The sequence below is a fragment of the Anastrepha ludens genome, chromosome 4, assembly GCF_028408465.1.
Source record: "Anastrepha ludens isolate Willacy chromosome 4, idAnaLude1.1, whole genome shotgun sequence".
Classification (NCBI taxonomy): domain Eukaryota; kingdom Metazoa; phylum Arthropoda; class Insecta; order Diptera; family Tephritidae; genus Anastrepha; species Anastrepha ludens.
In genome coordinates, this window is record NC_071500.1 from 34,132,598 (window position 1) to 34,149,709 (window position 17,112).

General features: G+C 38.2%; 1 protein-coding gene across 1 annotated transcript in view; it reads right to left on the reverse strand.

The window, feature by feature from the left end:
- Positions 1-3,611: 3,611 nt before the first annotated feature.
- LOC128861579 (kin of IRRE-like protein 3) overlaps positions 3,612-17,112 on the reverse strand; it is a 51,345-nt gene continuing 37,844 nt past the window's right edge. Inside the window, exon 4 of the mRNA XM_054099820.1 lies at positions 3,612-3,922. Within this exon, the coding sequence (XP_053955795.1) occupies positions 3,728-3,922 (195 nt within the window). The 3' untranslated portion in view covers positions 3,612-3,727. The remainder of the gene's footprint in view (positions 3,923-17,112) is intronic.

The following is a 17,112-nucleotide window of genomic DNA, read 5'->3' on the forward strand; positions in this document are numbered from 1 at the left end:
ATACTCGTATAAGAACATTTTTTATATATTGTAAATTTACGTGAAGATAAGAAAACATTCTTAAAAATAGGTTTGAGTAAAAAGCTGACCAGCAAAAGTGGCTTAATGACGCTGCTATCTATAAATTTATGCAAATGGGAACATGTTTACCATTTCTCTACGAACTTCACGGCTGCTAACCCTAAATTCGGGAAATCCACATTAACCACGACTAACACGCACACAACCAACTCGCAACCCGAGCAAAATGTATTGTTCTGCTGTGAGAAAAAGATATTCACGCGTATGTATGTATGCGCATTCACCACTCAAGCAGTCACGCACAAAATTGTTGATGCGGCGTTTCCCATTTCGCATAATCGAGGTATTCGTACAATGTTCTCGTCTGTACGTAGTCAAGAGCCACATACATCTGACAATGTATGTGTATGTAAGTGCGTAAGTAAGTGTAGTTTACCAACATTGCACTTGCAATTTTTTATTGCTGCGGCTATGCGGATGCTGTGCTACACGAGCATGTTGCATGGTCACAAGCACACACACACATATGGTGCACATGGGGTTGTGTATGTGCTCGTATGTGCATGTGTGTAGATACATTTGCATGCAGTAAAAGTGTCAGTTGTCATTGCGGTCGTGGCAGCGGAGTGTTGTCATCTTCTCCTCATTTACAAAATGTCGGTTAAGTGTGTGCGCCTGAAATGTGCCAAGAACACATGGACATGAGCACATACACGCGTGCATACGTTAGTACATAATATGGTATTAGTAGTTTACCTGTAAAACCGAATTTCGTAAAACATGCACCAGCCGTGTACGTGTACTTGTACTATAGTGTGCGTGTACACACAAGAACAAGTGACCATTGTTGGTGCCTGGGTTGATTGGTGTTCTTGCGGAGCGGCCCAACCGTAGATAATGCAATCGTCGCACTCATTGTGGCCAACTTTCTACTGTACTGCTCCAATTATTTGGCAATGTGGTGGCCATAATTATGGGCATGTAGTTTATTCGACATAAGTGCGCAAATGTAGCTATTGCCCATATTCTTGTCCATATGTTTGTACATACAAAGTTTCCAAATGACCAGCAAGTGTTGGCTGTCACAGTCGCAGCAAATAAGTAGCACATGAATTTTCTGCTGTTTCACATCTAAACCTTGCCTTCGTATGCCTATTCGTTACCCACAAACGTTGGCCAATTGATAGGCACCTTTAGTGGCAATCAAACGAAGCTCTGGGAATGCACTTTCTAATTTCAAATGGTATCTCGGACTCATTTGGAGCAGTCATTAATGGATTTGGAGCTATGAAGAAGCTTTGCATATCAAATAGCTAAAACTTCGAGTCAAAACACTTAGTAAGGAAAAACGGGGCTTAGGGAAGAAAACGGTTGGTGGGACAATCGATAATGCCCTAGATTGATTATATACGCCCTGAAATAGGCACAGAACTTTTGTGGTACTCCTTTGATTAAAATATGATGGGATAAGTGAAGGATTTACACTTTATAAGGCTCTCATCATGTCCGTCCGATTGAATGGCGCAGAAGCATGGACGATGACAACATCCGACGAAGCGATGCTTGGAGTGTTCGAGAGAAAAATTTTGCGGAAGATTTTTGGACCCTTGCACGTTGGCGACGGCGAGTATCGCAAGCGATGATGATGAGGTCTATGAGCTTTACAACGACATAGACATAGCGCAGCGAATAAAGACCCAGTAGCTTCGTTGGCTAGGTCATGTCCTCCGAATGGATACAAACGCTCCGGCTCTGAAAGTATTCGATGCGGTGCCAGCTGGTGGTAGCAGGGGAAGAGAAAGGTCTACTTTGTGGTGGAAATATCAGGAGTACTTGGCTTCACTTGGTGTGTTCAACTGCCACCGGTTAACAAGAGAAAGAAACGACTGACGCGCTTTGGTAAACTTTTACTGAAATCGCGTAGGCGGTTGTCGCGCCAATCAAGAGTAAGGAAATTTATCATGTGTGCCTGGCGTTACTATGATACTTACACGCGTATGTACTTGCGTCTACAGATCTGGGGTATTTTAAAGTCAAGTTAAGCCTCATTAAGCAATTTCTAATTGTGTTGGTTAGCATCTGAAATCAAATTTTAGGGCACTTTGTTTGAGTTTTTGACCAAAGAGAAATCTCGGAATGAGGTCGCCGATGAGTTTGCCAAAGCGGGTTGATTAATTTCCTCAAGTAAATTGATGCACAGGAGCCTCCACCTCGACCATTTTAAGAAATTGGTTCATGGATGGCTGAGTATAATTTATAGTCTGTTTACACCAAACATTTAATGGCACTTAAGAGCAGAAAGTGTATGAAGACAAGAAATTGCAGTTCCCTACTCAATCTATTTACAGAACTCGTCTAGAAAATTATATCACTCAAACACTAATTTACCCTAAATTTATATTAAATTAAGTTAATTTAAACTGCTGATGTTTCTTCATATAAAGACAATTGGCGCTTAAACCCTATTACTGGGTATTTGTTCGAGCTCTTCCTCCTATTTGTGGTGCTCGTCTTGATGTTGTTCCACAAATGGACGAGCCTAAAATTTGAAGCTGACTTCGAACAGCAGATTTTTTTTCTGAGGAGCTTTTTCATAGCAGAAATACACTCGGAGGTTTGTTTTTGCCTGCCGAGGAGCGACCGCTATTAGAAAAAACTTTTTTTAATATTTTGGTGTTTCACACCCGGAGATGCAAACCTACGCCCTTCCAAATGGTAGCCACGCAACAACGCATTCGCCTACGGTGGCCGCCGATTTGCTGATTTGTATTGACATTTTATATTTGCACAACAGAGCTGGTTATAAAGGGTCTTTCAAAAGGCGCGTAGAGTGGGAGAGAGAGAGAGAGAGAGAAAGATTTTGCTTTTAGAGAGATAGGAGGAAATCAACCACCATTAGCTGCTCCCATCAGATCAATCACTAGTCTATTTCATTAAACTTGCGATAAACATATACCATTTTCTATTAACCTATAATTTTAAGATTTCAAAATTGAATCAAACCCGTTTGCTTGGCATAGTAGACATAAAATCGCTATCGATTGATTTTCGTTTTTTTCTTTTTAAATTGATATACCTGTGGGTCATACATACGAATATTAAAGCCAAAAAGTAATAAGAATTTGATAATATAACTAATAATAACAATGATTAATTGATAAAGTAATTAATTTGAGCCTGAAATAAGCCTGAAATTCATAAATTATTTCTTCAATTAAGCATTACTCCGAAACTTTCATCAACAATAATTTGTGAACCCCTTTGAGCCATTCTTTCTCCATTCGTATCACTGTTGGTCGGCTTTACCAACCTGTACCTACGCATAGTTCAATAATCATTCTCAAAGTGCATCGGTTCGTATTGAAATAATTTTTTCGCCAAATTCATGTGAAAATATTTGAGTCCTTTATGCCAATGTAAATGCCATATTGGGGCATACAATGCGAAGTCCTGTCCCTGTCGACCTGAAAATATGGGGGGTATGTAAGAATGTACGTGGGCAAATCCGTTCCTTTATTTATTGTATTTGGTCTCTTGCGAACTCTTTCCTGGATACGTTTGCTTGCTCCTACGTAGCATTTCACCTTTATATATCATACATATATGTCTGCGTATATCATTGGTTATGTCATCATGCACCAAATCCATATATACATTCTTTTAAATATACATATGTGCGTAGTCATACACTGGCAATGGATTACATTTAAGTAGTATGCATTTTGTACTCACCGTTGAGCACATGGACTCGCACGCTGGCTACGTCTGCATTCGATGGTGCACAGGAATATTTCCCCGAATCGGCTAAGTCGGCATTTTGAATAAGTAAAAATGATGTAGTCACATCACCTTTTTCGGTAATGACCGAAACACCGCCGCGTGATGAATCATAATTGATGACCTGTTAAGTGGAGTAAAATGTATGAGAGACAAGAGACACAATTTGGGATTTGCAATTAAGGGGCATGTTGATTGATTGTAAACGAGAATTATAACAATGTATATGTTTGTATATTTATGGATACATATTGTATAAATATATATTATGTATAGATTATTATTGAATAATTTGAATAAGTAAGTGCTTAAAAGTAATATGTATTTATGTATATTGTAAGGTTAGGTTAGGTTGAAGCGGTTGTCTTGTGGGACAAGCTCTGGCTCATAGCATGGAGATCTTGCCCTTATCTCTCCTAAACGCTTTGTGTAATTTTCAAACATTTAAGAATATGCCAAATAGTTGCAGAACTGATATCTTCCAATTCAATAAAAAATTGTTTATTTAAATGGGAAATCTACGTCTGGATAGAGCAGAATAATGGCACAGAAGGTATGAGATCATCTCTTTCGCTTCCTCATCTAAACAGCTTCTACAAAAGTCATGTGTTTGCACACCCATCTTCGGAGCATGCCTACTTATTAAGCAGTTAATACTAGCAGCATAGGCGCACCATCACCATTAGCACAGGTGCAATAGAGGCTGGCCAAAATTGACGGTCCGACGACAACCACAACACTAGAGACATTGACTCACAATGACGTACTATTTCACTTATAGACACAAGAAGAAAAAACATGAAAAACGATATTTAAATTTTTTTTTGTTTTTTATTAACTGTGGGCAAAAAGTAAGGTGAATTTGGATGTAAAATGAAAAATCTATATTTATTCTTATAAATCAATTTCATCCCCTTCAAAATAATCCCCTCTCGATGAAATACACTTATGCCAACGATTTTTCCAATCCCCGAAACATGCCAAACAGTCCATTTCCGGTATAGCCATCAGCACTTTCTTCGATTCAGCTTTTATCTCCTCAATCGACTCGAAACGCGTTCCCCGGAGTGGTCTCTTGAGTTTTGGGAATATCCAGAAGTCACACGGAGCCAAATCAGGCGAATACGGTGGTTGCGGAACGATATGCGTAGAATTTTTGGCGAAATGGTGACGAAGAACGAGTGCAGTGTGAGACGGTGCATTATCGTGATGCAAAAACCAAGAGTTGTTGGCCCATAATTCTGGTCTTTTTAGGCGAATTGCTTCACGTAAACGAAGCATAACGCTCAAATAATATTCCTTATTAACAGTTTGGCCAGGTGGAAGGAATTCATAGTGCACCACACCACGAAAATCGAAAAAAGCTGTTATCATGACCTTTATTTTGAACAACTTTGACGAGCTCTTTTCGGTCTGGCCTCGCCTTTAGCACGATATTCGCTTGATTGGTCGGTTATTTCAGGGTCGTAAGCATAAATCCAAGTCTCATCTCCCGTAATGATGCATTTGAGCTTGTCCTGATAGTCTGAAAGCATTGTTTCACACACATCAACGCGACGACATTTTTCCAAGAAATTGAGAGTTTTCGGTACCAAACGAGATTTGACTTTTCGTAGGCCCAAATGGTTTTTCAAAATGGTTTTCACAGATCCTTCTGATATTCCGATCATATTAGTAAGGTCTTTAACAGTCAACCGACGATTTTTGAGCACTAACTCCTTCACTTTATTGACGTGTTGGTCATCTGTTGACGTCGATGGTCGTCCGGAGCGCTCCAAGTCATCAACACGTTCTCGACCCTCTTTGAAGTCTTTGTACCACTTATAAATATTTTTCTGCGACATGCTCGAATCACCAAATGCCTTCTGCATGCTAAGGGTTTTCGCAGCCGAAATTTCATTCCGCAAACAAAATTTGATGGCACTTCTCTGCTCAATCAAATCAGACATTGTAAAAATCGAAAAATGCACTCTTGGTCGTTTGGTAAACACAAGCGTAAATATATTACTGATAATGACATTCACATGAAAGTCGGCCCAGATGTTATTAACAGTACTGCCAACTCATGAAAAACATAACTAGAGCGAAATTTTAATCCGGAGAAGTTTGACAAATAAATTCACCTTACTTTTTGCCCACAGTATACAAAAATGAAATTTTTTTTTTCTTTTAATAATTTTAAAAATGGCGTTGAAGTTAATCCCCCCGAAAAATTGGACCTAGAGCAATAAAATTATTAATCAGTATGTAGTTATGCCCCGCTAATCAAATAAAAAAAAAAGTTTGACAAAATGGCGCGATTTTGAATTTCACACTTTTTAATAAAAAAAAAATAAAAAAATAATAATCTGATTCTGGTACGAGCGATAGCCATTGATGTTGTGAATAACATATTAAAATTTCAGACGATTCGGGTTTTTTGGCAACACTGAGTTAATGGGTTGTAGAAGCTATAATATTGGGAATGTCCGCACGCAAATTTCACAGCATATTCTTAAGATACTATACTTTCGAAATATTGAAAAAACAAAAAATCGATTTTTTTAAATTTCTAGACCACTCGCTCCCCTTAAAGTGCTCAGCCTTATTGCCGCACTGCGCATGCTAAATCTTGCCTGAAGATCTACCGGAAGCAAGTTTAATGTCACACATACCTATGAAATGAGACTTTCAGCTATTAGTCCGTAGATGTCGCTAGGAGTATTTTTAAACCTTCCCAAATGTCTTGTTCTTTCGTCTGTCATCTGTCAACAATACTCAATTCATTGTTTGTTACGTTTCATACAACAATGCATTTTTGTCGCTCTTAAAAATGTTAAATTTCGTGCCTTCAAACTACGATTTGCGGATATCGTTGATTTTCTGTTATCAGTTGAAGAAAAATGCTTGTCAAGCTCATCAAATGCTTATAGAAGCTTAAGGTGGACATGCTCTAAGTAGAGCACAGTGCTTCAGGTGGTTTGAAAAATTCCGAAGTAGTGATTTCAGCGTGGAGAACGACGCCGAATTGCAAGCATTGTTGGATGAAGATGATGGTCAGATGCAAGAAATGATGGCAGAGCAGTTGGGAGTGACCCAAAAAACCATTTCCAAAGGTTTGAAAGACATGGGCATGATTTTAAAGGTCGGAAGATGGGTGCCGCATGAACTGACAATGTGATAATGCACCGCCACATCAAACAAGAGCGACCCGGGAATTGATGGAGACGTACGATTGGCAATCGCTGGTGCATGCGGATTACTCACCAGACTTGGCGCCTTCGATTATCATTTGCTTGCATCGATGGGCCACGCACTTTCCGAGCAGCACTTCAATTCTCACGAAGAAGCCAAAAAATGGCTCGATGATTGATTTGCGGCCAAAGACGGCTTATTTTTTTGGCGCGGCATTCACAAATTGCCTGTGAGATGGGAAAAATGTGTCGCTAGCGATGGCTATTATTTTGAAGATTAAATTTGTAACCATTTTTTGTAAATAAACGTTTGAAACTGAAAAAAAGTATGCAATGCCTTCGATAGTGGGGTGGACATTGCACCGATTTTAAAAACAGAAGTGAGACTTTGAATCTTCTCAACTCTTTTGATGCCTACAACCTTCTCAAGGTTGATGTTGACTTTGCAATGCTGCTGAAGAATGCGATGATCCAGCAAAGATGTAAGATTAAGACTCTGCTTGATTCGGGGCTGGAGAGAAATCTAAAAGTAAAAGCTCACCAAAGTAAGTTCTTTCTTTATAAAGCCTCATCGAACGAGTCCATAACAAAGGCTGATTTACTAATTGAGCTGGTAGGATTTTATTTTTTAAAACGTAAGTTCATCTACTGCGAATTAAACTAACTCACGGATATAAAATTGACTAAACTATGGTAGACCAGATCATAATTTACAAATGCTTCACTGCAATTATCGTCCGGGTACATTATCCAAAATTTTTATTACATGAAAATAGAGGCATGCATTTCAAACCTAAGGTATACCTACTATATGTACTCGTATTAAGCCTAAAAAAATGTATTATATAAGTTTAATTGATGCGTTCAATCTTTGTTAGGTATTTGGGCTCAAATTTCACTCCAATTTGTGGTGTGCGATTTAATGTTGGTTTACAAGCGTAGGAAAACTGTATATACATATATGTATTTTTTGCTTATGACATAAATAAATTCTTTCGCTGAGAATAAGAAAATGCTACTAAATATGCGAATATCTGTCATGCAATTAAATAATTCATTAAAAAGCTAATTTTTTTGTAATTTACCAGAAGTTGAGCGTAATCACCATGAATGTGAAATGACGTGCAGCTGAAATTAAGCACTATACCACCTTGATCAAAAAATTCCCGGAATATATTCAGAAAACTCAAAAGTGTTTTGTTCAGCGATTGATCGAGTAGGCGAAACATTGCTGGAACTATATTTTCGTTATAGTCATCAGAGCCGTCTTTATTTCCTTTCAGCTATCAAATCCATTTAACCCGATCAAACAGAAAAAAATTGCAGGGAGCCTTATGAGGGGAATTCGATGACTGTTGGATGGTAGTCGTTTCTTGGAAAAAAATTCTCGGAAAATGATGGCACTGTGCGAAGGTGCGCAAGTGCGTTATCAAGGTGCAAATCTACGAGTTACTTTCCTACAAATCCTTTTTGATTAAAGAATTCTTTAACGTGAACGTCTCTTAATGTCCAATTAATAATCTTCAATAACTGTCTGATCTTCTTGCAAAAATTCGTGCTATACATAAAAGTCATTGTAACCTAGAAACACTGTTTGCTCGCTTTCTTTTTCGACTGAAAATGATGTGGTTTTTTAGTGTTTGTTCTTGCGGACTTCTCCGCTCACTCGGCTGAGTTCCGAATTACGTGTTGTACTCATAAATCCGCGAATCTAGTATCGTCTCCAGTAAAAATGCGTTTAACGAGTGTTGTGCCGGATTCAGCCTTGAGAATTCTGTTTCTGGCGATATCAACTCGGCCTCTTTTCCGGATCCATAAGCAATGTTCAAGTCCTCTACCAGCTCTCTGATGGATAATTTGCGGATATTGACCCACTTTTCTTTCACTTTATTGATGTTTTCATTAGTTTTCGATGTCGATGGCCTGTCACTGTGCTCGTCAGCCTCGATGGACTAACGTTTTTTTTTAAAGCGTTTATGCGACTCGTGAACGGCTGTTTTCTTTCGAGTGTAAGTAACGAAACAGTTTTCTTCCTTAGAGATACTAAAGTTTTCGCACCATATAACTCATTTTTAACGCAAAATTCAATACAAACTCGAAAATCAAATCAATTCTCAAAACTGTAAAAATCGAAAGCCTGTACAGAGGCTGATTTACTCAAGACGGCGTAACTTTTACAAATGCCAAGCAATGGCAATAAAATTTAGGTAAGAATGCTAGTCACAAATGTGGCAGCCCAGCAAAAAAAAAAAAAACAGTTAACCTTCATGTGCCCGGGATATAAAACTTACGTACCCGGTCGGCTTACTACATTTGTAGTAACTACGTAATTGCATGCAAAACCAATGTAATGTTAAGAAAAAAATACTTGTATGGTGCTTTTTTTTACTTGTACGTGTGTAATAACCTTTTTATTTAAAAACATTGAATTCAGGTGATAATTTTAATACAAAAAATATTTTAATTTTCAGGAGTTGAACAGCATTTTCCCAAAATATATGTTTGGGCATGTGCATTACATACTGCTTTTTTGCACCAACTTCAGATTTTTCGTGCGTTGTTACGACTTCCTATTTCACAGTATTGACAAGGTACAGGATATTTTGGTTGTTTATCGTTGGAAATATCTGGTAAAATAGATGAATCAACATTAGATGTAGCAAAAAGGGATCGATTCAGTGCCATTTCGATAGCTTTACGTGTTTGATGGAATCCCAGCACCCGGGGAACTTGAGAGCGCTGTTCAATTGCTGGCATAAAAAGCTGCTTAGACAAGCTCCGCAAGAACTTTCGTCGCGCGTCTGTGCGACGGTTATATGGATTGTTTTCCGAGTAAATGATGAATGATGCAAGTGCACTTATGTCCAGCATGTTATAAAACATGGCAAAGGGCCAACGCAATGTTTTGCGTTTCGATGAATATGCAGAAAGCGTTTTATCCATTGCGTCGCCTCCTTTGTTTGCATTGTAATCAAGGATGTATTGCGGCTTGTTTTTCTTTTCAGCTACAATTGAATTTGTCAAAGGTGTGCTGGCAAGTATTATAACTGATCTGCCTCTTTTTGGAACATAAGATATCAAAGAAAACTTTCCATCGAGAAACCCGAAAATGGAAGATTCTTCAGCACGATTGCGGTCAGCCTTAATTTCATATGGTACAAACGTTTTATTTTGACGAACAGTACCAAGAATAGCAAGACCTTTGGACATTAAATACTAAGTTTAGCGATGTAAAAAAATTGTCACAAATAATAGTCCTTCCGGTGTTCTCCCAATGGCATACTAACCTTTGCACAACACCTTCACCTACGTTAATTGCTCGACCAGCATTTGAGTTTTTTCCAGTATATATTTCACTTTTGAGTGGATAGAACGACTTAGCAGCGCATGCAAACCACCCCTTTATCCCATACTTGGCAGGCTTAAAGGGTATGTACTGAGTAAACCTAGTTCGACCGCGATAATCAAATAATTGTTCATCCACAGTAATTTCTCCAAATGGTTGGTAATATTTGCGCAGATTTGCGTTTATTTGTGTCCACAATTCAGATATTGGAGCAGCCTTATCGGCTTCTAGCCTAACTGCTCTTGTACGCTTGCTGTCAAATCTAATGAATCGAACAATTTCTTTGAAGCGTGACTTAGGCATTACTGCTCGATAAAAGCAAATGCATTCTTGGCTCCATAGCACATCCACATCTTCGTCATTTGATTTATTTACACCTGCTAGTAACACAAGACCTATAAATGCTCTTAGTTCAAGCTGAAGTCAACTATAAAATACTATTTTGCATACATTTTATACGGTTACTACAAATGTAGTAAGCCGGCCGCAAGATGATGTTTTTTTCAAGTAGGGTCTAGAGGTCAGGCAAATAATAGTTCGAGTGTTATTATACTCTTAATTGACTTTCATTTGATAATCAGGAAGCTACTAAAAAATTCGGGAATTGTTGTTTCGGAAAATTTTTTTTATCTCACTTTTTTCACAATTTACTACAAATGTAGTAAGCCGGGCACATGAAGGTTAAATAGGTTGACTTAGAGCATTAGCTGTCGGTTATTTCGGGAACTTTTTGATCAAAGTCGTATATTGTATTACTTTTATTTCATTTTATTAACAAGGTTAAGCAGTTTGTAATAGGGGGCCGAATTTCAGACACAAACAATTATTCATTTGCCATTCTGCAGACACACCAATGCTATGCACCACCGAGCACTGAGTAAGGCTGGCGTCAATGATAAGCCCATCAATCAATTACTTTTCTCAAACAATTTGCTACTCAAATCCTATTTTCGCACACACTGCACACGTTATAAAAACAAAATTAATACGTACTTAGTTGAAAAGTAGCAAGCTCAGCGCACGAAGGGTGGAACTAAAGGCCAAGTGAAGAATCTAAATAAACATACAAAGTGAAAAATCAAAATGATTTTAGATTAGCGTAAAGAGTCATGCCATTACCATGCATTTCTTCTTACATACTTTTTCTCCACACTTAGCCTGCGTACTTATACATACTCGTATATATGTATATATGTACACTAGTGTGTGCATATGTGTGTTCGTCATAATGAGGCAATTTGCTTGACAACTTTTGACATTACGAACAGAAATTACAATACAAATATGAATTGTATGCCAACTTCGTGCCGTCAAGTGCTGACGTCCATCAGCAATTGCCCCTTCAGCTCACTACAGTAGCTTATTGAAATTGAAATGCCTGGCGTGCATTTCCTTGTAATATTTTTGTTGTGCTTTCTTTTGGAATATGAAACTAGTTCACTCAACTTTTGCGATTGTTATAACGATTTTCATTCTGATACACTTCCGCTATGACGAACGGCTTCTCTCTTCCTTTCAAGTACAGGAGGCGGCGGTTGCCAAGACTCTTCCGCTTGCCTTGGCGGCGCTTCCATTTGTTCTAGTTTCCTGTTCAACTTTTTTGTTTACTTTGTTTTCGTTATTCATATTTACTCTTATCGTATTATTATTTTCTTTCTTTGTACATCTTTCTCTTATTGTTTTTGTATTAGCTGTAGCTTGTTTGCGATTGTGATTAGAAAACAAGATTAGGCAGCACTCTTGCGGCTTTGAGTAGAAGTATATAAGTGGCTTTTGCCACCCCTTGGCGGTGACTTGTAGTTTTCTTATACAAATACGAATGCAAGCACACTTAAGTGGAGGCAAAATTCTCAACTCAAGTAAACACTTGCACACATGCATAGCTTCAGAAACATCTATAAGTTCATACTAGGGATGCGATTTTTATTAAATTTTTTTTGTTTTTGATTTTTACCACGCCGGGAATTTCGGTATCTTGTTTTTACAATCCCGGCCTACCGAGTATTCTTCGGAGATTTAGATGTTCAGTATTTGGCAACAACTTAGCTCGAAAAAAATTACAGCAATATGGTTTGAGAGGCTAGCAGAGCAAATAGTGGTTAATAAATAGAATTCCAAAAATGCACTTTTATTTTAATTAAGAAAATATTAAATTTGTATGCGTTTAGTAATAATACTTTGACGTGTACATATCAGATAAAAAAAAACTTAAAATCTGTCGAAAAAAGCTCAGTGCATATTTACATTCAGAAAGTGCTTGTGGCACGTGGCAAATACCATGCTGAATTTCATAGACTATGTGGCACATTTTTCTCAATTTTTATAGGCTACTATTCATTGTTCAGCTCAAAGCCGCCAGCGCTCGTTACTACTTGGAGCTCTTTAGCGTGTAAAATGGAAAGCAGTGCCTTGTCGTCACTCTTTCCAAAACTGATTCATGGCTTTTATCTTTTCCACTTTCGAAATAGTATTAGTTTTGGCTCCTTGCTTCCTTTTTCATTCATTTTACTTGTCATAAAATTGCCGCGCGTTTTCAATCCTCCTTTTGATTGCAAAACTTGATCACACCTTTAGCATTTAGCTGTTTAAGGTTTTTTTTCAATTTTTCGTTTAATTTTTTAATTTCCCTTTCATATTTTTGCCTTAATTATTTATTCTAAGTAAATCTGGAAATTCATGATTTCTTACAGATAACAACAAAAATACCTAACGATTCATTTTTTTCATTTTCTCCTTTGAAGAGCGTAAGGGTTCTCTTACGTACGCGGTTAGGTGTTGTTGTCTTAGCATTGCCGCATGTTGTGTTTATGGAGGACAAGTCATGCAGAATTGATCCTTTTCAGATGTTCTTTGACCGTTCGCAACTTTTACTTCCCTGAGGATTCCAATACAGGGCCATTCTTGCCATGCGGTGGGCCGGTTTTTTAAGATCGTAGTCTATCCAATTCCATTTCCTGCATGTTAGCTGACGTACGACAAGCTCCTCGTTCGTTTGTCTCCAGAGTTCTTCATTACATATTATGTTGGGCCATTCTGGATATTATCCTCAAGCATTTGTTAGTCGCCGTAGCCGAATGGGCTGGTGTGTGACCACCATTTGGAAATGCGTAAGTTTGAACTTTCGTGCATGAAACACTAAACTGATAGAAACAACTTGATCGTTTTATAAACGTAGCTTACGTTTCACTTCCACATAGCAGCGACTACTTGGCACATGCGCTGAATATTCCAAAATTGGTGCTACTGAAAATATCAGAGTTTGCACTTTTCCATAATGTTACTGACGTCTTCTTCTGCTTCGCTGTCCGCTGTTGTAGTGCAGTACAGGTAGCAGAAGCTAGCAACGAACTCCACTTCTTTGCCATCTATCATTCTTCACTGTTATAGTTCCCGCCCGACTTTGCGTGCCAGCTTTACCAATTCGTCCGCCTTCGCTTGCACACGAGCCCATCTAGGACGAAGGTGAAAAGGAGCGGTGAGAGGAGACAGCCTTGCCCAACTCCACTGTTGGTTGAGAATGCGTCACTGATGGTAGCATTGTGAAGCTCGACTGCGATGCGTAACGTGTTTGCTTGGTCAACGCAACTGCGTGGAGGGGGAATCCCGCTTGCTCACCTCTTATAGAGCTTGAAGAATAACTAACGACAATGTTTCATAAATACTTATCTATTTAATTCACGGAGTGAAAAAGTTAAAGATGAAAAATCGAAAGGCAAAGAGTGTGCAATTTTATTCTGTTCTATTTAACGAAGCATAAGAAACATCGTTCTAACCTGCCAAAAAAAAAACTTAATTTGCTCTAAAAGAAAAACGACCTGCTAAAAAATGAAGCTGAGAAACACATCATATTTATTCACAAAGAAAGTAAGTCCCATTATTTACACTTATAACTGGAACTTTTTTTATTAATTTTTAGTTAAGATTCGAGGTTGGTGAAAAATTAAAAAAACACTGAGGTTTTATGTCATGAATAGCTGGTATCTTGTAAATTTGTTTTTGCAAAAAACAACACATCGAAAAAAAATCTTTGATATGGAATTCTTCAAAAAATTAGAGCAACTTTTTTAAGACTTTGACTAAATGTCTTTATATCCGAACCCACTATTTTCAATATTAATATTACTTTTTTTTGGCGACATGTAAAATTGCTGAAGCCGAATGTTAATTTTACATCTTTCGGTGTGCTCATCACACTAATGCCTAAGAGGAGAGGGCCTCAATCTCACGGTACGTGACACGACAATTTTTGTTCATTCATTTCGCGCACACCATCGATATGTTCTGGCACACCTAGCACTGTTTTTGGACGATCTTCCCGGTTTTCGTTGACCACAAAAAAATTCATTGCACCAACTTTTAACGGTGCTAAAGAATGGTCCTCCCCCGCCGTGAAATGATTTTAATTCACCGATACGTTGTTGTCTGGTGCATCCTCGTTGAAAATTTTGCTAAAAAAAGGATCGAAATTTTTCATGGTTTAGTTCCATATTTTTTCCGAAATGAATTTTAACTGGTGTATCCATCAAGACGTTCTAAATGCTCTACAATGCAAAGGCGATTACTTGCCAATAAAACCGGGATCCCGGTGTCCCGGGACTTACATGGCTGTTTCATGCTGATTTGTAAAGCAGATCGAATTGATGTGGACGTTTTCTTTGCTTAGCCTGCCTACGCCAATATGACTTGTGGTGGATTTAGTTTATTTTTTTTGTTGCTAAATTATGTATCAACAATTTTTTGCGTCCTTACTAGGTTGCTATTTCTTTATGAGTTCATATACATATTTTTTAATGCTTTGTTTGTTGTTGTTCTCGTTATTGTTGTTGTTATTGCCGTTTATTCTTTCACAACCGATAACAAAGTTTTTGCGGCACCACCATCTTCACTACAGCAAACACTCTTCGCAAGTCCCAAGCTCTCCAAACTATGAGAATTTGCTTTACGGTTGCTAGGTGCGGTTATTAAGTAAAATTACTGATGATCTAAGATATTTATTTTAATATGGTACCAATTTATTTATTATCATTTTCAAGATGCATTGCTTGTCGTGCGAACATTCCATTGCTCTAAACTGTGGGAAGTTTTCTTCTGACAGCTTCTTCAGGATGTGTAACGCTTCTTTCAGTATGACAGAACTTGGGTCATGTTCTCTTTAAGGAAAACTTTACCTTCCTTTTTACCTTTAATCTTCATATGGAAGTCGCACTGGTTAAGATCTAGCAAATAAGGTGGATTTGCCTACATTGAAATCCATTGACGGACAATGTGGAATAATCCAGCACGTTATCTTGTTCATACTTTTATTGAAGCCATTATTGAGCTTACGCCAGCTATTTTAGCGTGACATATTGGTAAAACTCTGATTTTTTCAAAATTCAGCCAAGAGTCTCACAAATTGGTAATCCACGCGGCAAGTTTAATAAGAATCATCAGTATTCACTCTTTTGTCACAGTTTCAGAAGTAATCTTTAAAAGTTGCAAGTGATAATTTACAGATATGATTTTTTTATTCTTTTTAAATTTAAAGGAAACGACTCCATCCAAATAAAGGACATCAATATACTGATTTTTTACAAGCAAGAGATGGCGAATTCGAAAGAAAAGGCTTTACGCTAAACTTTTGGCGATGGGTGGCGTTTTTCAGATGTGTACTTCTACTATATAATAACATTAGTCCCAATATTTAAAGGCCACACCTCGTATGCGTTTGAAATTCTTAAATACACGTTGATTCTGAGAAACTAATAAGCACTCGTCGGGAAAGTTTATAAACGCTAAATTTGTCCGACGATTAACTGGGAGCTCTTAGTGCTGCCATTCAAGCATAAGTTTAGATAGTTTGGTTTGACGGAATAAGTAGTGAAGCGTCAAAAGCTTATAGTGTTTATATAGTGTGTTATGTTCTCAATTGGCATTTGTGATGGTGCAGCAATTACTATTTATCTGATTATTTTGTTTGAGTTGAATTTAGCAAGTCAAGTGATTCTCTATCCTAGCGGGGTAAGACCAATTTCAATTCTTAACGAAGTTTACCCTCAGTCATAAGTTTATTTTAAAAAATCAGTGCGTCGTCTCTTAGAGTTTTAGATATTTGTTCCCGATCGAATCATTAGCTGCCTGGTCGATAAAAAAATTATATCCATCGAAGCTTTAGAAACGACTTTCTGGGTGTGCTTAAATCGAACACATCTGGTTGGCACGAAAGCCTCATTTCTACTTTCTGCCGCTTATTTTCAGTTTTGAACTATGCGAACAATAAGGCAGCGACCAGTAAGGTGACGTTCCCAGATTTGTGGTGAATGAAGCCGCCATTCGATTTGCCATCGAATCTTTTGGTGGCTACAAGTTCCCTGGGCCAGATGGCATTTATCCCTCCAAGCTGGAGGAGGGCATAGAGTCAGTGACTGCAGCCCTGAAGAAAATCTTCACTGCATGCTTGGCACTGGCTTATATACCACGCTTGTGGAGGATGGTGAGAGTCGCTCTCACCCCTAAGGTTGGGGGACTAGACCTATTAGCATGACCTCTTTCATGCTGAAAAGTTTCGAGCGGCTAGTGGAGTTGCATATGCCTCAGCAGTCGCTGAAGGTCCTCTCTCCATTTCAGCATGCCTATCAAAGTGAAAAATCCTGCGAGTCGGTACTGCAAAACCTTGCTGCTAGGATAGAGCAGGCCATTGGGATTATTTTTGAATATAGAGAAGTCTTCTGATAATGCCACTTTCGACAGTATGTGCAGCTCTGCCAGCAGACATGGTGTAGACCGGGTGCTGGTGAATTGAATTCGTTCAATGCT